The 25127-nt window shown below is 38.3% G+C and overlaps 1 protein-coding gene across 5 annotated transcripts; it reads left to right on the top strand.

Moving 5' to 3' along the window:
* Nucleotides 1–62: 62 nt before the first annotated feature.
* On the top strand, nucleotides 63–24801 carry DHX29 (DExH-box helicase 29). 5 transcript variants are annotated; one of them, XR_010370598.1, is made up of 27 exons: nucleotides 64–293; nucleotides 2301–2374; nucleotides 3112–3225; nucleotides 3765–3894; nucleotides 4281–4423; nucleotides 5055–5180; nucleotides 5628–5754; nucleotides 6033–6194; nucleotides 6790–6955; nucleotides 8025–8148; nucleotides 8553–9149; nucleotides 10064–10207; nucleotides 10296–10472; nucleotides 11079–11219; nucleotides 12748–12892; nucleotides 13106–13226; nucleotides 14140–14224; nucleotides 14843–14931; nucleotides 15523–15651; nucleotides 16510–16585; nucleotides 17735–17959; nucleotides 18866–19002; nucleotides 19660–19753; nucleotides 20477–20779; nucleotides 21534–21586; nucleotides 23601–23697; nucleotides 24466–24489. XR_010370598.1 is itself a non-coding variant. In XM_064438386.1 (27 exons), exons 1-27 carry the CDS (start codon nucleotides 107–109, stop codon nucleotides 24519–24521), a joined length of 4101 nt encoding a protein of 1366 aa, XP_064294456.1. In that variant the 5' UTR covers nucleotides 64–106; the 3' UTR covers nucleotides 24522–24801. The 5 variants fall into 5 exon arrangements, 4 of the variants coding, with proteins under 4 accessions (XP_064294457.1, XP_064294456.1, XP_064294458.1 ...); XM_064438386.1 differs by having other exon boundaries at nucleotides 21455–21586; nucleotides 24466–24801; XM_064438388.1 differs by lacking the exon at nucleotides 64–293 and adding an exon at nucleotides 537–547 and having other exon boundaries at nucleotides 21455–21586; nucleotides 24466–24801.
* Nucleotides 24802–25127: the final 326 nt, after the last annotated feature.

Raw genomic sequence — 25127 nt, 5'->3', positions numbered from 1 at the left:
GGTGCCAAGCGGGAGGCACAGGCCAATGCGAAGGGCGGGCACTGGAGCGCGGTGCCCGGATGTAGGGGGCGGTGGCGGGCGGGTTCCGGTGCAAGCAGGGGGAGCCATGGGCGGCCGTAACAAGAAGGCGCGGGCGGGCGGCGCGGCCTATGCCGCTGCCTCCGCCGCCACCGCTGCCGCTAGGGCTCGAGCTGCCGCCGAGGCCGGCGCTGCTGCCGCCGCGGCCACTGAGGCGGGCACCAGAGCGGTGCCGCGGCCGCTGCCAGCCCACAAGGAGCCGCGTATCAAGCAAGGTACCGAGCCCCGCGGCGTGAGGCGGCCCCGGCCGAGGCGCCCCGGCGCGGCCATGCCCGGAGGAGGACTGCAGGGTCCGGGCGGCGGAGGGCTGCCTCGGCACGGCCTGCCCCTGCGTGGGGGCTTGGCCTGCTACAAGGCCTGGCCTTACTGAACGTGGGGAGAGGCACCCGAGATCCCTCCGACGTGGCGCTGGCCAGGCCTGGCTTTAGCCCGTCTCGCCTCCTGGGGTGTCCCCGAGCGGATGAGCCTTGTTGGTATCAGTGCGTTTAGTTACGAAAAGCCTGTCATTAGGTTATTGGCAGTTCCTGCAGAACAAGTGTTGGTGTGGCACCTTCCCAGTCATGAGCTGCTTTTGTATAGGGTCGTTCCATACGTGCTTAAAAACACCGTAATGTGGATTTGGGATTTTTTTTTTTGTGCGTGTGTGTCATGAACAAAGTCCAGAGCATTTCTGGGGCTAGAGGCACTTCAGCAGTGTTGGATGAGCCGAGGCATGACTGGTCTGGGTGCAGTCCCAAAAACCAGTCTTATGCAGCACTTTGAGATGTCTGTTTTCAATAAAACAGCTTTGGCAGTAGTAGCTCAGATACCTTATAACATCAGTAACAGCTTCTGTTGCATACTATGAGCAAATCATGCAACGGACAGGCCATTCAGGATTCCAAGTTGGTAACACAAAGTCTCGCAATCCATTAACTTGAACTTCCTAAACCTATTCACATACTCCGCTTTTAAAAATTTGGGCTCTTCTAAACATACATCTTGTGTCTCCTACTCTTCCAACACCATGGTGCTGAGTCCTCTTCAGAAACTACCCTGCTTCTCTCCCAGATTGTCTACTGTGGTGAGAAATAAGTGAGTGGAAGTGAAAAGTTAGTGTAGGTTAAATACTGAGTAGTTACACGGTCTGCCAGTAAGTGCCAGCCATTAGCTCATAAGCAGTAACTGCTCTTTGTAGCTCCTGACCAGAAGGGACTGCTTTTTTTCAGAAATGCGGTTACCTATACCCAGTCTTGATTTTAAAATGGGTTCTCCTAGAGCCCCTCTGCAGGCAGCACAGCACAGCTGAGCTCCTCAGCCTGCCTGCAGGCAGGCTGAGGAGCTAAGAGGAAGCAGTGCTGCCTGGAGCACAGTACTGCTTCCCTTGGGTCTGCACGCAGTCTGGAGGGCTGGCGAAAGCTGTGGGAGTGCTTGGTTTCCTTCTACCTGTGCAGTATCAGAAACAGTATGTGTTCTGAAAATGATAGAATCCAATGTCAAGCTGCATGTTCTGAGAAGCTAAACCATTCTAATAACAGTAAATAGCTTTGTGAATTAATATTTTTCTAACAGCCACTAAATGAAAAGTATTTTAAAATGACCACAGCAGATCAGACCAAAGGCCTCTGTAACCCAGTGCCCTCTCCTAGACTGGAGCAAAAAAATGGGTACCTAGGTAAGAATAGGTTGGACATGCAGTGATACTTCCATAGGGTACTCTTTCATCCTCCACCCGTTGTGGCTTAGGGTCTTCCTGACCCAGGTCCAATGGTTTTTCAATGCCCTCCCAAATTGATTGATTTGTTTACTACAAAGCTATCCTGTCTGCCCTTGGACTTAGGTAAATGTCCAATATCCACACCTTTAGTGGAGTTCTGTTACATAGCTGTGCACTTCGTAACGAAAAACCTCAACAGTCTTACTTGTTTTGAACGTGCCATGAGCTTCCCTATTTGACACTCCTTGTTCCAGCGTTGAGAGAGAGTGAGCAATGGATCCCGCTTCTCACTGTGCCACTTGGGATTTTATATTTTCTCTTCTGAGAGTCATACCCTTCTTCACTATTTCTTGTTCAAGGGCCTTTCTGTACTGTTGATTATTGTTGTTATGTACCTGCATGTTTCTGGCAAATTAGTGTAATATTTGCTTGTGCTAACCGGCTTTATGTTGGGTCTGTTTCAGCTACTGTAAACAATGTTTTCTGTGTTCTGCTTATGTAATTGATGATTGTTTGCAATTTGCAGGTCCAAAAACTTACAGTTTTAGTTCAACAACAGATTCTGGCGCTGCTGCAAATCTAGATAAATCTGTTCTTAAGGTGAGTATCTTCTTTAGGGAGAACAGCTCTAGTTTTCATACTACTGTCTTAGCTGAGTAAATATTTCTCCAGCTCTTCTTCTGTATTATGTTATATAGGTGAACGACATTCATGTATTAGACATGGACTGTCTTGGCCTTGATCTCTTTGGGATTTTGAGTGTGCTTTAAGAAATAGGGGTAAAGTAACAGGGCAAAAGAATGTCTATGTTTTTGCATGCAGGACTATTAAGAGTTATGTCTGGGCTTCTGCTGTGCATATAGATTCTTCTTCCTGTCAGAGGAAGAATACAGATGTTATACAACAACCTCAGTAGCAACCAAATCTTGGTAATTATTTTTTAAGCCAGATAGGAAGGAGAGTGTCACAGATTGTATCTTGATGATCAAATTATTTTATACCTGTTCTTGTAAGCAGAGGAGAGAGGCCTTGTTCTTTCTGTTAGAGGGTTTTTTTATTTACAGTATTTCCCTTGACATACTGAATTTCGTTGAAGATGTAAATGGGCCTTCTCTGTAATAAGGAATGAACTCTTCTATTTCAAGTAAAAGTGTGCAGCTTGCAAAGGTAAAAAGAAAAAAGTGTCCCTTTAATAAGAAATGTTTACTGCACTTACAAAAAACTGGAAAAGTGGGGATTTGAATGGCAGGGAAATTTCTGCATTCTTATTCCTTAGCCATGAAAAACATAGATGTGTCACAAAAATTTGTGATGTTTTGCTCATTTTCTCTGTGCAGGTAATGATAAATGGTAATTTGGAAAAAAGAATCATTGGTGTAATCAATGACCATAAAAACCAATATGATGACAAAGGAATGATTTCCAAAAGACTTACTGCTAAGAAACTGCAGGTAGAGTTTTAACGTGTTGTTCTCTGACCACTGTTTATTTAGATTAAACAGTTTCTTTTTTGTCATTCATGTCATGTGTACCACTACACTTCTGCATGTAGTACAAGCCAGTGTAGCATTCTTTCCAGTAGTTACATTAGTCAGGGGAATTGACAAGTAGGATAGACATGTCTTTATGCATTTGATAACTAAAATTGGAGCCTTCAGACAAGATAGAAGAATAGAACTTAATCTGAGTGTTTTGTTTTCTACATTTTTTGTTCCATTTAGTTGGAAAATTGTAAGTTTACCTTTCTAACTAGAAAATATGTTCTGTACAGGGACTGGAATGTGGATTTATTTATACATACACATATTTACAAAAAAAATTATTATAACCTCTGTATGCAAACCAGGATTTTCTACTTAGCCTACTGATATATTAATTTATGCTGTTTACCTCTATTTAATGCCAGTTATCTGATGTGTGGGAAATTGGAGTTTACAAGCCTGTATTAGATTGCTAGATTAAATCCTAGTACTAACTTTTTTATTTGTAGGATGTATACATGGCTTTACAAAGATTCTCTTTTAAGACTGAGCACATTGAGGAAGCAATGAAAAATACACTTTTGTATGGTGGTGATCTTCACTCTGCACTTGATTGGCTTTGTTTAAACCTTCCTGACAGTGAGTATGGTGACAGAGAATTGACTACAGTTTTTAATGGAAGAGTAACAGGATCTGTTCTGGCATGGGAATGCTTCATAGTAGTAATTAAATATTGTTTCACTAAGACCCATGGTCATTACAGTGTTCCTTTCCTAGGTGGTGCTGCTGACTAGTATTGCGATATTTTTTTTCATGTATAAAGTCTTATAGACCTCTTATTCGTACTCCTAGAGTTTTTTAGAAGGCCAGCAGGCAAATGCTGGCTTACCTAAATGCTAAAACGTAGTTTTATTTCAGGCACACTGGTTTGTTTTATGTTATTCTAGTTGGCTCCCAACACACTTTAAAAGATTTTCAGTAACTATTATTGGCGTATTCTGTGACATGGGTTTTTTATTTTGAAGATGCCTTGCCTGAAGGCTTTAGCCAGCAGTTTGAAGAACAGCAACAGAAACCTAGAGCAAAATTTTGTTCTCCTGTGTCTCAGCATGAACCTCCACTTTGCCCAGTAGATAACAAAAAGAAAGAAAATGTCCCTGGAACTAAGGTAAACTGAGAAATCAATTTGTATTTACTGGGGGGAAGAGAGGACAAAGTTTTCTAAAATACAGAATTTGCATTGACTTCCAACACTGATGTGAAAAACTTCAGAAAACACAGTATGCTTAATAATTATCACCCACATTATTTTAACTTCAGTGGAATGATCATTTGAAGGTAATGGGTTTTTTTTCATGTCAAATCTAGAAGGCTGTCTGTAGTTAATTTTTGTGGTAAAGCATAGCTTAATTTTCTCTTGGAATGGGTTCATTCTGTCTGTTTACAGGTGGCACTCTTTATGTATTTGAGTACTCTGTTTAAATTTGTGTGTGTACTTGCAGTGTTTTGATTTCTGTGGTTATTGAATCTTAAACCTAGAAATCTAAAAAATGTCTTACAAAAGTGAGGGTTTTTTTTCTTACAGCAGTTATAATTGTTCAAGTGTTAAGATCTATGAAAGTATATCATAAGGTGTTCACCCTGGTTGGAGAACTTTGCTCCATGGGTTTTTGTGTTACTTATGTTGTTTAACTTAGTTTATATATAAAATCCTAGGCAATAGTTCCTAAATACTGACAGAGAAAAGCACTGGTGTTTTCACTTATTGTTATAATTATCATTTTCATTGGTCTTCCTAGGAGACAAATGTGGGGAAAGAGAAAGAAGTGAGTATGAAGGAATGGATTTTGCGATACGCTGAGCAACAGAGTGATGAAGAGAAGAATGAGTCTGTGAAAGAGACAGATGAAGAAAAGTTTGACCCAGTAAGATAGAATAAAACTTAATGGAAGTCTTTCAGAAACTATGTCTGGCACATCTGCAAGTGGTGGATCTATTAATTAAAAAGTGGGGGTTGAGTACTTTTTAATGTTACCTATTTTTACACTTGCAGGCTACTGAAGGGAAAATATGTTGAAACTTCTCCTATATTATTTGTTTTACCTTTCCTTTTTGTTTTTTTCTGCCAGGCTCAAAATACTAAATGCATTGTGCTGCAAAGGAAAAATTCGTGAAACACCTCTCAGTGAGATTAGGAAAGTGACTATCAAATTCTGAGAGGTTCTGACTGTTAGTTACATAAAAACTAATTGTTTCTCCATGGTGTAAGCTTGGTGTAAAAGACAAAAGCCCCCACTTTTTTATTATTAAATTTATTAAAAGTGACAAGCTTACAATATTATACTTGTAATTAATAATTCTGTTTGAAATAGAATGAGAGGTATGTACATCTGGCTGCCAAGCTTTCAGAAGCAAAAGAACAAGCAAGCATCTCCAAGCAAGACAAAGACAAACAAGGTCAGAAGATAGCACAGGAGAAAATAAGAAGAATTCAGCAAGGTAGAGCTATGCAAATTACCTGTGTTTTATTTTGCAGCCTGCATATTTGTTAGGCAAATAAGTCTCTAAGATTGAATTTATTTCATCATCTTTTAAGCCCCTGTGTGAATTGCAGGCTTTCCTGAATCTATCCTTTCCAGGTAGGTCAAATTCTAAAAAGTTAGTTACATTACTTCTGGTTTTGGGTGCTTAGTATGAATTAATACCATTTATCTTTTCTTTTTAAAGAATAAATGCTCAGTAATTGGTGGGTATAAGTTTTATTCTCTCTCTGACAGAAATGGCAATACTTGAAGAACATCCGGTATTTAATCTGGCTATAAAGATTTCAAACCAACAACTAAATGAAAAGAAAAAAACTCCTTCACCTCAGCCTCAAGAAACCACTTTGAATTTGAACTTGCTTGAAAAACCTGATGGTGCTGCAAAGGAAGACAAAGGTGTGTTGGAAATGGTTCATTACAAGCTTGAAGTGTGCCACAAACTTCCAGTATTAGTTCTTGTTTTTCTAGGTTGTATTGCATTGCAGTGCTTAGTCACTGAGCTGTGCTTGTTGGAGAGGCAGGTGGACTGCTCACTGCCCAAGCTGACTTTAAAGGATCTGTATTTGTTTTAGAAGGTGATGCTGAAAGTTATTTTTGCCATATTCTCAAGTCTTAAAGTTGGGGTTTTTTTTAATTATGGGGTTAGTTACTGTTTCCGTTGGCACCTTCTCATCTTTTTAAACTATTTTCATTGGAAACCTTCAAACTGTTACATTGCTTTCTAATAACTAAACTTCAGTGAAATTTCTTAAAATATTGGGTGATCAAAGATGGCAAACAAAAATATTGTAATAAATTTCCTGCTAGATACTTTTGTGGGCAGAGGAGGAATTTCTGTCTTGTATCAGTACCATTATTTCTGCAAAACCTTTCAGAAAATACTGCTCTCTAGTAAAAATACATTTGAAGAAAAGGCAAAAACATTCTTGGCTATGAAAGGAATGTAAAATAAATTTTAGGAGACTTGAAATGTGTCTTTCTGCTCTTGTAGTGAAAAAGAAAGAACCGCTAGATATAAGAAATTTTGATTATAGTGCTCGAAGCTGGACTGGTAAATCTCCAAAACAATTTTTGATTGACTGGTGCAGGAAGAATTTTCCCAAGAGCCCAAATCCTGCTTTTGACAAGATTCCAGTTGGAAAATACTGGAAATGTAGGTATGTATTTTCTATAAACTTTAAATTTTCCTTTCGGTTAATTTAAAAATAAAAATGCTGGCTGCTTCTGTTTATATAAATATAGTGCATTTTTCCCAAACTCTCTTTTTTGGTCCACCAGGGAGGTATTTCACTCTGTATAGCTCTGCAAAAGTAATGCTTAGATTGGACATTATTGCAAAAATAAGATTCTAGTGAATGTTCCTGTAAAGAAGGGATTAGTTTTTAATTCTGTACTGCTGAAGGAAAGGTTCTGAAGCAAACATGTGAGAAAAATTTGGACAATTAACTTCTGGTATTCTCATTCAAAGTAGTGTATTAAATCATAGGGTTTAAGCATATGAATACCAAAGCCTCTCTGGGGATTGTTTAAAAGAAAGTGGAAGTTAAAAATTTGTATCAAAGCTACAAGAAGTTTGTAAAGAAAGGAATGCAGTGTCAACTGAGTTTTAAATTTATTTTAGAAAGCGAGTCAATAATATAGTGGTATAAAGTAGAATATTATCCCATACAAATAAAGTAGACATGGCATTATAGATGAGTAATGCTTCTTCAAGGAACCAAGTAAAAGAACCTCTCTTCTTGCTCAAGTTAAAAGCTACTAATATACTGTCCCCCTAAGAATATGAGAAATCTGACTGCTGGTCTGACGGGCATATATCTGCTACAGATGTTTGCAACTCAGTAGATCATTAACTGTAATCTCAATCTACGCTTAGTAGCTACAAGCACACAAACAAATATTTAGCCCTTCTTCGAAAGCAGCTAACCTTAGTGGTGATCTGTATGTGTATAAATATTTCTACTTTGGAGAAAGTGAAGACATTTGTTGAGAGGAAAAAAAAAATCACAAATTCACTGCTGGAACCTGCTGCTGAAAATTTTCTATTTATTCAAACTTTATTGGCTGTTTCTGTTTACAGAATGTTATTGAGTAACATGAAGTTTATTTTGCTTAGTTTCTCTGTTTGAATTTCACTCTTATATTTTAAACAAAAACATTAACAGGTGTGCTGTTTATATGGGTGACAAAAATTAAGAGAAATGCCTGTATGAATTTGTCTTTAAGGGTCAGGATTACCAAATCGTCAGATGATGTAATGGCAATGTGTCCTACAATTGTAACGGAAGATAGTATGCAAGCGCAACATCTAGCTGCTACTTTGGCACTCTATCATTTAACCAAAGGACAAGTAAGATTTTCATGAACATTACTGTTCTGAGCCTGGCATCTGCCTTTGCGCTTTTTTGCTGTAATACCTGTAGCTAAATTCTAAAAGCAATTTAATGAAGTCTTTCCCTTTAAATTCTCTGATTGTGCTATATTTGAGTTTGTCTACAATCATGCATATGTGTTGCAGCGTCCAGGGAGGAAATTTTTTTATACTAACACTGTTCTTCCAGTATTGTGAAGAATGCAAGCCAATTGAAAATAAAAACTGGATTCTTGACATTAATATTACTTTTTTCATAGTTTCTGCATATATTTCATTTTTGTCATATCTTTTCCACTCAAGTTCATTTACATGTAAAATGTTAGTGATGCTACTAGTAAGTAGTACATGAAGTAATTTTTTTCTGCTTTTTCCACTTGAAGTCAGTTCACCAGTTACTGCCTCCTACCTACCGAGATGTCTGGCTAGAATGGAGGGATACTGAAAAGAAAAAGGAAGAAGAAAACAAGATAGAAACCAACAAACCTCGTGATAACTTTATTGCTAGATTATTAAACAAACTCAAACAACAGCAACAGCTACAATCTGAAAACCAACCAATAGTATCTGAGGGTCCTGAAGATTCCTGGGAAAACTTAGTTTCTGATGAGGACTTCAGCAGCCTCTCCCTTGAGACCTCAGACACAGATAATTTAGAACCTTCAAGGATTTTGTTCAAAAAGCTGCAAAGTTCTTCCAGATACCAGAGACTTCTGGAAGAGAGACAGAAGCTACCAGTGTTTAAGCATAGGTGCTCGATTGTAGAAACTCTTAAAAAACATCGAGTAGTAGTTGTGGCTGGTGAAACAGGCAGTGGGAAGAGTACCCAGGTGCCCCATTTCTTGTTAGAAGACCTGTTGCTAGATGAAGGATCAAAAAAATGTAACATTGTTTGCACACAACCCCGAAGAATCTCAGCAGTGAGTCTGGCAACCAGGGTTTGTGAAGAGCTAGGCTGTGAATCAGGACCAGGAGGAAAAGTAAGATATGTCTGAATTCCTTTTTCTAGTCATGATTAAATACAGGGGGCTGGATTGTTGGTACAAAGTGAAAACATTATTTCTTACACAACTGAATAATTAGATGTTATTTTCTCTTGAAAAGGGCTTCTTGCTATGTCAGCTATTTCTTTCCAAATTGTCACCTGTGAACCTCTGGTATCCGTGTATGATTTCTAAAATCTTTACAGAGTGATTATGAGCAAGAGTGTTTCTCAATGGAGATGGTCAAACATTGGAGCAGATTGCCCAGAGGCAGACATCTGTTGTTAGGGACAGAGAAAACTCGCCTGGATAAGGTTCTGAGAAGTCCAGTCCGGCCTTGAGAAAGGCACTGTTTTGACAGGAGCTCTTTTGAGGAGGGTGCTGTTTTGACAGAGGAGCCATTTTGAGGAGGGTGCTGTTTTGACAGAGGAGCCGTTTTGAGGAGGGTGCTGTTTTGACAGAGGAGCCGTTTTGAGAAAGGCAGTGTTTTGAGAAAGACGCTGTTTTGGGGATGGTGCCGTTTCAAGAAAGGCCCTGTTGTTTTGAAAAAGGCTCTTCTAAGATAAGCTGTTTTCTTATTTGAAGAAAACCAAGGTCCTTTATGTTTTGTGGTAGTCCATTTGTGCAAAAATATTTTTGTTTTGTGACTGGCAAGAACCCTGAGAAGGACACAGTTATCAGCTCTTTGATACTCTGGAGAAACTTCATTGTAGATTTCAGTGTATTTTTGCTTTCTTAGTGGGGAAGAGTGTTTATGAAAAAATAGTATGGTAGTCATTCACCATACTATTTAATTAGCAACTTGTGCAGTGGCTGAATCCAACAGTGCTCAAATTTAACTTAATTTTTAATATCTCTAGCTTGTATACTATTTCAAGTTATTACTATATTTTAAATATCTTTTTTTAAAGAATTCCCTGTGCGGATATCAAATTCGTATGGAATCAAGAACAGGAGAAGCCACCAGATTACTGTACTGTACAACAGGTGTCCTGCTTCGGAAACTTCAAGAGGATGGTCTTCTTTCAAGTATATCTCATGTTATTGTAGATGAGGTTATCAGCCTTTACTGTTCTGGAGAAACTATAGTTACTCTGGGTCTTGTACTAAAGCCATACTATAGATACGTTTCTTTCGTTGTAGGTACATGAAAGAAGTGTCCAGTCTGATTTCTTGCTAGTTATTCTGAAGGAGATCTTGCATAAGCGTTCAGATCTGCATCTGATTTTAATGAGTGCTACTGTAGACAGTGAGAAGTTTTCCAGCTATTTCTCACACTGTCCCATTTTAAGGATCTCAGGGAGGAGTTACCCTGTTAAGGTAGGTAGATGGTTCTTTGATTATGCAAGACACTTTGTATGCACATATACAGTGTTTGCCTGGTTAGTGTCTGTAGGAAATACACCTATATCACTTTTTTCTTCCCCGAAATACATATCTTAAACATGTATTTCGAGGACTTGTACCCTTTTTCTTTTTGAAAATATAAAATAGCTTCAGTGCTTTTTGAAGTACCAGGTTGTACTGTTTTTTTCTGATGGATTTATTATTGATCATAATCAGTCCATCAGTGACACTTTGATTTTTCTCTCTTCAACTTAGGTGGAAGGGAAAGCATTAAAGAATTCCTCCCAGCCCCTATGCAGCTTTGTCATTACACTCTTATGTGTGTTCCTCATGCACATTATATAGGCTGTGGTAAAGGTAATGGTAGTGATCATGTGGAGAGGCCATTAACAAACTCGTAGCAGCTCTAAGTTTAGGCTTTAAAAAATCATACGATTAAATTGAAGTTTGCAAGATCTATTACAACACTAAGAGAAGGGCACGCCCTATTCAGCTTTGTATGTAAGCTTTAAAAAAAAGAAAAAGGTGATGATTAGTTTTTGACATGTCTTGTATTTCTTTTGTGAATTTTCACTAAAGATTTTCCATGTTGAAGATGTAATTGAAGCAACTGGCTATGTTCTGGAGAAAGACTCAGAATATTGTCAGAAGTTCTTGGAGGAAGAGGAAGAAATAACAATAAATGTTACTAGCAAAGGAGGAGGCACTACAAAGTATCAGGTAAAATAGGCATTTCTAGTTTTAGCTTGGAAATTTTTATTATTTTTTACTATTTTATCATTTTAGATCCTGTTATTAAACGTGGTTGGATTGTATAATATCAAATGTTCTTTCAGTCGGCAAGAGACAGACACAATAACACTCCTACAGTGGAAATCAAATGTCTATTAACGCTGCACCCGTATCTTTGTCTCTCCACCCTTATCTTTGTCCCTTTTACAGCTGCCTTGATTTTGCTGTATTTGACATTGAGTTCTCCTGCACAGATTCCCAGCTCTAGATCTATAAGCAGCAGCAGGGAAAAGCATTTAAGTTTTTTCTCCTAAGAATTCTCCTAAGTAGTGAATCTTAAGAACAGAAGAGGCAAGGCCATATCCTTTTTAGCTGAAAAACTTCTCTAAGATCCTCCAACTTGACACGCTAAATGAGATTATTTACATGAGATTATTCTGTAGAGCTTTTTGGTTTAACAGGCTGTGGTTAGTTAATCCTGTAGGTGCTCTGCAGTGACAGCTCTATGTGCTTTTGGATCAAAATTCTTGAAGGGAAGAGTATATGAATGCCATGTGACTTTAGGCAACTTAGGCTGTTCATCTAGACTGTATATATTTTGGGTAGACACCTGTCTGCTCTGATTTGCTCTGTCAAAATCTCTGCAGGACCATTTAGCTTGGTGTGGTCAAACACTGATGCATATGTTGAAAAATAAGCTCTCGTGTGCTGTGTTGTTGTTTTTCTGTTTTTTCCTTAGAGTGGTAGTTACCTCATATATCACAACAGCAGCCTTTAGTTGAAGCCCAGGTGCTCTCCTGAGTGCCTCTCCATCTTGGTGGTTACTTCTGTTGAGCTTTCAGACAGAAGGATATGTGGTGGCAAGCTTCTTTAAGTGCATTGATTAACTATGAAATAATTTATAATAGTGCCACTTAACATACAGATACGTACTTAGCATAAGGCTTCTAAGATGTTTATAAACACTTTAAATGTCAATAGGTTCTGCTAACTCTCCCATCTTCCCCCTTTCCTCCTGCTCCAGTATACTGCAGGAGTTGCCACCTAAATCACTGTTAACTTTCATTGCAGCCATTAGTTGAGAAGGGTGAGGTGAGGGAGAGGAGAAAGGGGAGACTTGTTTCTTATACCCTAAAATAGGAATTTTGAAAGAAGAATAGCCACCCTGTTATCCCGTTTTGAACTGATACCAACTGGATGTCAGATATGGACCTAGGAACTCTTTTCATTTGTGAAATAGACTATAGTACTGCTTCCAGAGACTTAATTTTTAACTTTTTTTTTTTAAATCTAGGATGTCGTTTAACAGTAGTAGATAGCTATAAACAGGTTATGTAAGTGGCTGTGACATGATCTGACTCACACTGATTTTGGTTGGAAGTTAGTAAATTAAATTTGTCTTATCTCAATCTCTGTTTTAAGAAACCTAATTACATGAATAACAAATTCACCTTCTCCTCTCCTACCTTTTTCTAAAACACTGAGAATACGGTTTTTTCCTGCTTTTCTTTTTCAGGAGTATGTCCCAATCCAGTCTGGATCTGGTATTGATTTGGCTCCTTACTATGCGAAGTACAGCAGTCGTACACAGGAGACTATCTTCTATATGAATCCTTACAAGATCAACCTTGAACTTATTTTGGAGTTGCTTGCATACTTAGGTACAGTCTACTTCTTAAGAAGTTCATATGCTTGGGGGTTGTCCTTTGGACTTATTTTCCAGTGCTTTCTACTGATAATAAAATACTTCATTCTTATGTGAAACATCCTAAAAAGTGTTTACCACGGGGCCCAGAATTAGTTCTTGTTCTCAAGTGAAACTGTTTGCAAATGCATGTTTGTTTTAACTACGTGCCTGTACCGTAACTTTCCAGATAGGAGTCCCCAGTTCAAGAACATTGAGGGTGCTGTGCTGATCTTTTTACCAGGCCTTGCCCATATCCAACAGCTGTATGATCTCATTTCAACTGACAGAAGATTTAACTTGCATGACAGGTAATGCAGGTATTTTCTGTAAAGTTAATAGTTTAACTTAATATGTTTTGGGGTTTTAAAGTCTGCCTTCAAGGTCTCCTTGAAAAGGGAAACTGAGAGTTGTACCTCTGAGCTCTTTGTGTTACAAATGTACTTATCTAAAAATGATACAAGCAAAAATGACAGGTGCTTCAGAATGGCACAGAGTCATAACTTTTCTTTTTGACTACTTCTTTTCCACTTCTTAGGGTGTGGAAGCTGCCACATCTGGGATACAGCTTTTTGTGGCTTACTGTTTATATGGAAGTGACTACTTCTTGAGAGGAGAACCAGAGACAGTAATCTACCAAGAGATATGGCATAGGGTGGTAGTGACAGATAGTTTTGAAATTTATTTTATGGATAACTAAAAGTTGTAATGTGATGGCATAAAAAGAACATGTACAGTCAAATTCTAAAGATTCATAGATGGAGTGAGGTGTCAAGGTCTGGAAGAGCAGGAAAGTACTAATCTCTGTGCCTGTCTTATCTCTGAGGGCCTTTATTACTCAGACTGAAAGTTGCATGTGTTTATAGTTCTGTGCAAAGTTTTGGTAATGGTCCTTGTCTTAGAAGCACAATGTAAAGAGCTCAGGTTTGTGGGCTCCTAGTTCCCTTTTTTGCTAGACTATTAACCAGGAGTTCTGCAGTAGTAGTAGTAGTTTCCTGCATTATTACCAAATAGGAGAACAGCCCTATGAACTCATAGTGTTATCCTATCTTGATATTGTAATAAAACACTGAAGCAGAGTTTCATACCTAATCATACAAAGTTTTACTCTTAAGTGTCTACTGTAGTTGCTTTCTCCAAACTGTTGTCATCATTCTGGTCTCATTTTTTTACTGTATCTTAATTTGATAAGTGTATATTGATTGGTGTAATTTCTTATTCTAGGCACAGGTTGATAGCTTTGCATTCTGTTCTTTCAACTCAAGATCAAGCAGCTGCATTTACAATACCTCCTCTTGGTATTAGAAAGGTATGATATACTTAGGCAAAGCTCACCACTGAAAGGAGAAACTTTCTGTGGGTGCAACTCTGAATTGTTCTAAAATCAGATCATATGGAATTACACAGCAACCAGTTGTTCTTGGAATGTTCTTGCTGCAGAGAAACAGTTCTAATTTGGTACTGTGTAACAGATCGAAGCTAGCATGCTGTGAAAACCTTGACAGTAATCAGACAATTTTTTAAAGCTGCTATTTTTCTAAGAGCTTCTTTGATTGTTGCTTTCCTGTATTTTAATTACTGTTAACGAGTAACTATAGCTTTTATCTAGGAAAATAGTATTTCTCTTACTGCCAAACTATTAATTAAAAGTGACCAATTTTGGCAGGTACTTGCTAGTAACTTCAACAGATTATAAAACAAAAAGTGAATGCAAAACTCCCACTTGTCTTTCGATTCCTCGGTAGTTGGGGAAGACTAAACCATTTTCCAAGTCATGTAGGTTTTAATACTTTGTCAGATTATGTAATGAAACACTCTGGGTAAAAAACTTTAACCAAACTTATTCTATAATACTGATTAAAAGGATGAAAACTGTTAGACAGACATTCCATAAGACTTTTATTTACTTTATGTTACTACTTTTCAGATTGTTTTGGCAACCAATATAGCAGAGACGGGTATTACAATACCAGATGTTGTCTTTGTAATTGATACTGGGAGAACAAAAGAAAACAGGTGAGAGCTTGATTTTCGTCTGTCATACTGTGATTACTGTAAATATTTGGAGGCTAGTACTGCAAGAATTTTTTAGTATCCTTATTAAACTACAGTTCTGAACAAAAAAAATGTGCTGAGCTCATTGAACAGCTTACAGTTTAGGTACAAGTTTGGCATGAATCTTTAGATTTTCAGATGGTGTGAAGAACAATGAGGGGAGTTGTTTGTAGATATGGAGAATCATGATTAAGTATTGGTTTAAAAAAAGGAGATCCTTTTTATATTATCTCAGCTTTTGGAAGTTATTTTTTGCCCATTTTAAATATGAAGAGCCCTACAGAATGTGTTAGAACAATTCTGAATTGCCAAGGAGATGAAATAATAGCGTAGCTCTTTTATTTTCCAATGTTTACATTCTCCTTAGTGAGTTGTATCCAGGGTGCTATGATGTACAGTTTCTCCCAGGTATGCTTAGTATTCAAAATTAAATATAATATTTTCAGATAAATACTATTTAGATATGTTATCAATATGCTGGTATTTAAGTTAAGTATACATCAAAACTTTAATTCTGAAATCTGAATGGGCACTTGCTTTACAATTTTTAAGGTATCACGAAAGTAGTCAGATGAGTTCCCTGGAGGAGACCTTTGTTAGTAAAGCCAGTGCTCTGCAGCGACAAGGAAGAGCTGGGCGTGTTAGGGATGGATTCTGCTTCCGAATGTACACAAGAGACAGGTATTGTAACTTAGTTAGCAAGATTTTCTAGATCACATAAATATCTTTTTTTTCCTGTGCAAAATGAAGAAGTCTTGTTGAAATTCACTTTAATTACTACAAACTAGAAAGATTAAACTGTAAAAAACAATGTGAATATCATATGAATGAAGTGTTACAATAGTCTTTGTGTTTCACAATTTTTAAAAAAGTTAATTTTATTCTTAGTAACTCCATAATGGAAGTGTTTTGAAAAAAAAAGTCAAAGGAAAAGCACAGCACCAAGGAATTGTAGAAGATCAGGTTTTAACATCATATAGCGCCTGGCATCAGATATACTCAAACCTTACTTCCTGATGTTTGAATTTATCAGACAAATCTGTGGGTTTCTGAAGTGGTATCTGTATGGATAACAGGAGGGGAAAATATCAAATTGTACAGCACTGCAGAATTAGTTTCTGTTACTGCAGTGCAATAGCCTTTTTCCTGCTTGTCTGAAAGTCTGAAGCAACTTTCAGCTGAGAAACAGTTAAGGTAAAATTATTTTGAAATAACCAACAAAATATGCATTTTAGCCACATGAAAGACTTCTAGTTTGAGAGCTATGCATTTGAAGAATTTATTTTGAAAATCGGGGTCTTACTGCCTTTCCCTGTGTTTCTGTAAAACTCTTGCTTTCCAAGCTACCATGCACATCTTAATTCAAAGGGTTTACCTGTTTAATGCACAGTTTACCTGTGCATTAAAACATGTGCCACTGCAACCCCCTGCCCCTCAAAAGAACATCTGCAAAGAATGAGCATGTGAAACCTGAGTTTATAAATTGGATTCAAAGATTAACTTGAATATCTGTAATTCTGTGTTTTTACGATGTTGCAGGTTTGAAAGTTTCATGGAATATTCTGTTCCAGAAATATTGCGTGTGCCTTTGGAGGAATTATGCCTTCATATTATGGTATGGTTTTGGTTTTAGAATTACTGATCATCTTAGCTAAAAATATTACATGTACCTTTGGAGGAATTACACCTTCATAGTTTCGTTTGGTTTTGGAATTACTCACCTTGTTAGCTAAAATGGTTTGCTAAGCCAGCCCTAATCCAGTGTAGTTAGTGGGGCTTCTCCCACCAGGGCCCAATACCTCTGTTTTGGAAAATCCAGAGCATGCTGCTGAGTGAGAATAGCATACTACAGTATTCCAGTTTACCTCAGAATGACAATTCAAACGTAGTTACATAGCATTCTGTCGTGGTTTAGCGGCAGCTCAGCCCCACACAGCCGCTCGCTCACTCCCCCACCGGTAGATGGGGGACAGAATCAGAAGGGTAACGCTCGTGGGTTGGGATAAGAACGGTTTAATAATTAAAATTAAACAACAGAAATGCAGTGTAAAGGAGAACAACGAGAGGCGCCAAGCCCCGGGGGAGGGGGGAGGGAGAGGGGGAGGGGGAACGGACCGCCGGAACAAACCGCAGCCGCCCGCCGACCCGACGCCGCGCCGCCTCTGTGCTGCCACTGCCCCCCCTCAATATACTGGTCACGGTGTCACGTGGTATGGAATGAACCTGCCATTGGCCAGTCGGGGTCAGCCGCCCCCACCATGGCCCTGCCCCTCCCAGCCCCCCCCGCCACGCGGCAGAGCGCGGGAAGCTGGAAAGGTAGCCGACCCCCACAGTGAGGAGAATTAACCCCTTCTCAGCCAAAACCAGTACGCATTCAAACCGATCTCTGCATAAGGAAGGAATTCCATTCCTTCTCTTCCCATCCTGAATGAGTAAGATATACCCAGGAAAACTAGCAACCTTACAAGTTAGTGCCAGGTTGAGCTGCATCTCGTTCAGGTTTGAGAGTCTCCAGCTCATCTGCGACCACTGGCGGCACGCTTCTCTGATGAGTGGTTGTGCCAGATGAAGTCCTTGAAAACAATGAAGTTTTGTTAACCTAATGTGGGATGCACCTGTGTTTTGGGAACCAAAAGGCTGGTTTAGAGGGGAGGGAATATGGACTTCTGATTGCAAGAACAGCTTTCCAGTTTCCTTTGTAGCTACTATATGAGTTTGTTATATATCTCAATATAAAAATCTGTTATGCCCATTTACTCCACAGAAATGCAATCTTGGCTCTCCTGAAGATTTCCTTTCCAGAGCATTAGACCCACCACAGCAGCAAGTAATTGGTAATGCGATGAACCTCTTGAGGAAGATTGGGGCTTGTCTGTTAAATGAACCCAAGCTGACTCCATTGGGCCAGCACCTTGCAGCCCTTCCTGTCAATGTAAAGATTGGCAAAATGCTTATATTTGGTGCTATATTTGGCTGCTTGGATCCTGTGGTGAGTAAAAACCAACCAACCAAAATATATATCTAAATTTTTTTTTTAAGTTACGAAAATAGTTAACTCTTTATAATTAATCTGATTTCTTGCAACATGGTATTTTGAAATGATGATGCAAGAAGTGAAAATGTTTATTTTATGGTGAGGACAGCTGGACATCATGGAGAGGAACAATCTAAGTGTTCCTTACAGTTGGGCTCGATGATCTTAAAGGTCTTTTCCAACCTAAATGATTCTATAATTCTAAACGCCTAGGTACTATTCACAAGGGGATAGTCAGACTTGGTTGCCAGTTCTGTCTGTTATGATCCCAGGGAGTATGACACTTACAGAAAAGGCCCTCTTACGTGTGGGTTAGACCGATCTGGATTACCCCACAGTTTGTGGGCCAAGAACATGCTAATGTAAAGCTGTTGCAAATTAAATGATGTGGTAACTTACTGTATGAATACTGTGGCATAGTTTACACTTTCACCTAATCCATTTAATTTACTGTGAATTAGGAGGAAGCAAAGGTATGTTAGTTGCTGAAAACTGAAAGTTAAAATTCTTTATTCTCTCAGTACCTCCTGCTAATGTGCTTTAACCTAACTCAGTTGTTTAATACGAGCTTTACTGTATTATATCGGGTATTGTTCTGTCATTTGACAACATATTTAATGTCAGTTTTGAGATTTAATAATTTTTGTCATTGTATATAAGGCACTTTGTAAACTATGTCTTTAATGTAAATTATGAATTCTATATAGGAAGTTCTTACGGTGATAAGTTTTCGTTGAGACTTAGTAGAAGATGAAATATCATTAAATGTTACTGTAAAACAAAATTTAAAGCTATTTGTATGATAAACCTGTAAGCTTATAATAAAGTACTCTTAGATTATGTGTACCTTATTAATTGCAGGCAACTCTGGCTGCTGTTATGACAGAAAAATCCCCATTTACTACACCAATTGGTCGAAAAGATGAAGCAGATCTTGCAAAATCATCTCTAGCAATGGCAGTTTCAGACCATATAACAATCTACAACGCTTATCTTGGGTAAATTATAATTCTCCTGTCCTTATAGCTAGGTGCAGATGATGCTTAAGTAATGTAGTTCTGTAAAGAATCCTTAATAAGTATCTCCTCTTGAATTGCTTGCACCTGGAGTTTTTCTCTTCAGAATAACAGTAGATTGCCAAATACTGTAACACAAAAGCATAGCTTGCTTAGTGCCTTAGCCTTTGACTATGCTTGTACACATACAGAGGTATACTGTGATTGTTTATCCTAGTGTTTAAGGGATTTTGTTTGCTGTTTGTGGTATGCTGACCTGGCTATTCTGTATTTGACAAAGTACAAATTTCTATATTATAAAATGACATACATATTTTTTTTCTTTTTAGGATATTATCACTAAGTCTCAAAAACCACACCTGAATTTGTTTCAACTGTCAAGACAGACAGAAGTGTGTAATTTTTGAGAGCAAATTACCTTTTATTTTTGTTAGTGTCTGTCACATTTGTGTTACAGACATGTTCTCTGGAGTGCTTAGACCAGCAGCATTCATCTTCCATAATGCCACTTATGTATAGATTTGAGTGGAGAATGCTGACCAAAACACAGTACTTCCATTTAACTTACTACCACTTTCATATTATTATACTCTTGTTGGGATTCTTTTTGCTGTAATAAGACGGGATTTTTTTCCTTAGGTGGAGAAGGGCTCGACAAGAAGGTGGGTATCGTGCTGAAATGACTTATTGCAGAAGGAATTTCCTTAACAGGACTTCACTGTTAACTCTGGAGGTAAACGAAAAATTATGCTCTGCACTCAAAAGTTATTTGTTAAAATTTCCCTACAGAAATGTTATGCTGTTTTAAAGAGGTGATATATTGCAGTTACTATTTAGAAAAGACAAAAACAAGTGGAATGCTTAGTGGCTGATGAAATGCACACCCTCAGTCAAAGTAGCTGTGTCTGCATTTGAGTTTCGATATGCACACTTTGGTATACATCTTTGCAGTCACTGCCATTGGAGAAGCTAATCTTTACTTCCACCAGAGAATCAAAACTTATTAATTAAAATACTTTTAGACTGTGTTATTTTTTATATCAAATAACAGGTCTGTTAACAGATGTTTTGAAAGATGATCCACAAACTTACATAAATGACCTTTTCTTTTTGGTAAGAAGATGTTTTAATTGGTCTTTCCTACTCAGGTTTAGGTGACTGAGCTCTCTTAAGCAGAAGTGGATCTTTGACACAAATAGATGTTTTTTTATTTTAACTATAGGTGAGAGATTTAGTATTTGCAGTATATATAGTACCATATATCTAATCCTACACACCAGATAAGGGTTTTCTCATAGAAACACAGAATTCCGAAGTGGTTGCAGAAAATACAAATGTTTTTTCTAGTTCCCCCTGGAGATCATGAGTATTTGGGATGGAGTGTCATTACCTGCTGATGGTGTGGAGTATGTACCTTTTTAAATTCAGAGTTTTACTTATACCTTACTAATTTCAGGATGTGAAGCAAGAACTCATAAGGGTAGTCAGAGCAGCAGGGTTCACAGCACCTACAACGCAATATGGAAGGGATGGAAATGGAGCTGCACAGTCCCTTTCTCTCCATGAAATAGCTCTTCTTAAAGCTGTGTTGACTGCAGGGCTGTATGACAACGTAGGAAAAATAATATATACAAAGTCTGTGGATATTACAGAGAAGCTGGCTTGCATGGTAGAAACTCCTCAGGGTAAAGCCCAAGTGCATCCCTCCTCTGTAAATCGAGACTTACAGACATATGGATGGCTCCTTTACCAGGAGAAGGTAAGTGAAAATAGTGAATGTAGCTGATAGTTTGTGTAAAGCTGAAGTTACACCTCTGATATTAAATAACATGCACGAGTGTAAAGTATATCTGAGTGTCTTGTTCATCTTTAGAGTCTTTGGTATCTACTGATCCTGAAGTCCATAAAAATGAGTCAGCTGAGTGCTGAAGAAGGAGAAGTTAAGGCTGAACATCATGAACAAATCTGTTCATGGTGAAACTGGTAGCTGTAGATGTGCCCACATTTATGCATGTATGCACATGCATATGTGGATATAGATAGACTGACAAACCAGCTGCTAAGAATGTAACAGAAGAACTTTACCTGCCTTGTACTTCAGTAAGTTTATTAATTTTGACATCTCTTTTCTGAACAACACTAGGTTAGCATTATCCTTCTGTTTGAATTTTAACAAATAACTCGAGTCTTAGGTAATTTCCTCGTAGTGTATAAGCCTGTCGCTTACTTAGAGGTGATGTATTTTATGTGGTCTAGGGCAGACAAATTGCTGTTGGTTGTTCTGTGTACAATGACTTGTGCTGATTGGATCTTAAAAGGAAAACAGTGGGGTTTTGCTTTTAAAAGTAGCAATCAAATTTGGTGTAATAGATTTTATGATGTGGTTGGGGGATTTTTGTTGTTGGTTTTAATGCTTGTGTTTGTTTATATGCAGGTGAGGTACACTAAGGTGTATTTGAGAGAGACTACTTTAATATCCCCTTTTCCCATTTTGCTTTTTGGTGGGGATATAGAAGTCCAGCATCGGGAGCGTCTCCTGACAGTTGATGGCTGGATCCATTTTCAGGTGTGTTGGAGTGATGAAGGCAAGATGGAAGAAGGAAGGAGAGAATTAAAGGAAATTATGGGAAAGTTTATATACATGTAATGGCACCCTAGCAATCACACTCAAAAGAATAGGCATGTAGTATGCAGCTTGTAACAAATCAGTTCCCTCTCTCTTCATGAAGAAGGTTGTTCTTTCAGAAAAGCTATTGGAAATGATACAATGATACAGACTAAACCTTGGTTTATAAAGCTGGTACTGAAAGCAATTCTATACTACCCTTTCCTACAATCTTATAAGTATGTATTTCTCTTTAAAATACTATTTATTTTGTTTTATAGCCCAACAGAATTATTTGGGAAAGAAAAAAAATCCAGATGGAAAATACCTGTTTGCTTGGGTTTGAGGTGTTTGGTGTTTTTTCTTTCCATGTAAAAAAGTTTTATTTGGTGTTGCAGTTTAACCCCAGTCAGCAACCAAGCACCATGCAGCCACTTGCTCATTCCCCTGCCCCAGTGGGATGGGGGAGAGAATTGGAAGGCTTTTATGAGAAAACTTGTCAGTTGAGATGAAGACAGGTAAATACATAAAGCCGTGCACACAAGCAAAGCAAAACAAAGAATTCCTTCACTGCTTCCCACGGGCAGGCAGGTGTTCAGCCATCTCCAGGAAAGCAGGGCTCTATCCTGTGTAACAGTTACTTGGGAGGACAAATGCCATCACTCCAAAGGTCCCCCCTTTCCTTCTTCCCCCAGCCTTCTATGCTGAGCATGATGCCATATGGTATGGAATGTCCCTTTGGCCAGCTGGGGTCAGCTGTCCCGGCTGTGTGTCCCCCCAGCTTCTTGTGCACCCCCAACCTGCTCACTAGTGGAGTGGGGTGAGGAGCAGAAAAGACCTTGAGTCTGTAAGCACTGCTCAGCCGTAACGAAAACATCCCTGTATTATCAGGAATGTTTTCAGCACAAATCCCAAACATAGCCCACACTAGCTGCTGTAAAGATAATTCTGACCCAGCTGAAACCAGCACATATGGGAATGGGAAAACAGTGTATTTTCTTAGCCTATTTTTGCATGCAAGATTAAAAGTGACACGTCAAAATCCTCTGTATATTCTGTTAAATGGCAAACATTAGCTTTTGCTAGCCTGCCAGCTACTTGGTTACAGTTTCCTGTGCTCCTGTCAGCCCTGTGTTACAGTCAAGGAAGACCATAAGCTACAAAACACTTTTGTTTTCTACACTCCACTGATGAAAGCAAGCAACCACCTAATTGAATTCACTGGTTTTCATGAATATGAAATTTTAAAAAGCAGCTCCCGTGTGGGTTTGTTGGAGAATTTTTTGTGTTCCCTATGTGGCTACGGGTTGTGCAGTTACTGGGCCAATTAGATGTTGTAGTGTATCTCAGAATTTCTGTTTTTCTACTGAGATGCTAAGCAGAATATGTTGCATTTTGTGCTTTTCCCATAATAGCTTCTCATTGTACCACAGGCAGTATATAAATGAAATGAAGATTGGAATAGGGAGGGAGGGTTAAAATGAAAGATTCCTGGAAAAAGCTTCAGCTTTATATATCCAAATTCCTAGCAAGATTTAGGAGAGGTTCGTGATTGCTTTCGCAGGAGGCCAGGCAGACCTCCTGAAAGGGAAATGTGTGGATATTTTTTTTCAGGTATAAAGTAATTTGTACTTTTGTACCTTGGAAAAAAGCAATTAGAGTAAGTAGGGTATTGGTAAATTAATAATTTCACCATATGCTGGTTGTTCATGATACCTGTGGGAACATATTCCAAGTTACCCTTCTTAGCTGCTGGTTTTTAGCCTGTGATGCTACAAACAATGGGTTCTTAAGGATAAGAGGGCACAACATAACTCATCAGTATGCTATCCATATGCTTAAAATTATTTATATGCTTCATGTTTGCAGGAATCTTGTTATAAACTTCTGTTCATAGGTAAGGTAATCTTTTAGTCTATACTTTGGTATAAAATGTCTGAGTAATGCAAATGTTTGCCTTCTCTGTTCTTTATAGGCTCCTGTAAAGATAGCAGTAATTTTCAAACAGCTGAGAGTTCTCATTGAGTCTGTTTTAAAGAAGAAGCTAGAAAATCCTAAAATGTCACTTGAAGGTAACTTTGTTACTGTATTGCTGACATTACTACTTGTTAAGTGAACCTTGTGGCAAATCTGAGGAAGCATTAGTCCACTACATCCTCACCCAGTAGGGTTAGTGTGACTTGAGTGTCATTCCATTATCTTGTGAGACATCCAAAAAGTCATTACTAATCCTAAGTATATTATGTGACTCACCCCAGATGCATGAAGATCTACACAACTGCTGTTTTAAAGATATCTGTTATAACAACATTCAAGGTAGTGGTAGTAATGGTGAGGTATGCATCTCAAAACAGAAGTAAGATTGTTTGTGATGAACCTCAGGCATGGATGAATTTTAAGTGTCATGCAAGTTGGCTCGCAGTTTAGGTTAATGATGGAGAATGGCATGTTGGCTGCCAAAGGAAGGGGTAGAGGAGCACATTTTAAACTTTAAACATTGGATATTCAGAAGAATATTGTATATGGGGAGGAAGAAGAGGGGTTTCCATATACTAGTATATTGTAGTTCACCTGTCACTTTCTCAGTGTCTTTTATGAAATACTGAAATGGCCAGTACCAGCTCATTTTATAAACTTTCTCATGATGTCCTGTGGACACACTGATTGCCATTTTACTTTGCAAATGGGAATCACTGGTCTTGCTTTAGAGTCTGGCATAGCCTAAAACATTAAGACTTTAAGCTGCAGAGAGCTGGACTTGTCTTCTGATTTTCTTGGGGTTTGGGAATCAATTTTTAAGCTTACTCTTTTTCACTCACTGTGTTTGTTTTCTTTCCTAGATGACAAGATCTTACACATCATCAAAGAACTGATAAAAACAGAGAATGGTAACTGAAACCAGAATTCAGTAACAAGCCAGAGCTCCAGTAAATGTCAGGGGAAATATGCACTCCAACGTTAACTGAAAGTATTTAAATGCTTAATGTGGTTCATACTATCCATGATGTAGAAAGACTGCATGATTTTGCATAGAATTTACCTTTCTCTATATTATCATTTTTAAAGATGAATATGTTTTAATATGTTCAGCCTTTACAATACTTTTGGTGCCATTTGTCTGACTGTATGAATGACGGAAGGAGTTTCTTTTCAATATAAAAATGGCTGTGCTGGTTTCTCTATTTTTTTTTGTTTAATGTTCTAATCATACCATCACTGGTGGTGCAGACTGTAGTAATGATTGAAGATTGGGTCCTGAATCTCAGTTGAGTAGAATTCAGTTAGATGTGTGCAAATAGAAGACGGACGTTTCTTATCTGGGTTTCCTAAGTGGTAATTTTTTTTAATCTATGAATTTACAGTATTTAAGCAATACATCTTGTAGATGTCTTCATTCTTCTGTATGGTTTACATTAAGAAGTTGCTTTATAAGGAGATAGTTTGGACTGCTGTGATCAGGTACTCAGCTAGACAAGTGTACTGACCAGCAGCCCCTGCCCAC

This window comes from Phalacrocorax carbo, chromosome Z (assembly GCF_963921805.1).
Source record: "Phalacrocorax carbo chromosome Z, bPhaCar2.1, whole genome shotgun sequence".
Lineage (NCBI taxonomy): Eukaryota > Metazoa > Chordata > Aves > Suliformes > Phalacrocoracidae > Phalacrocorax > Phalacrocorax carbo.
The sequence above is the reverse complement of the archived record's forward strand: the minus strand, read 5'-3'. Positions and strand labels throughout refer to the sequence as shown.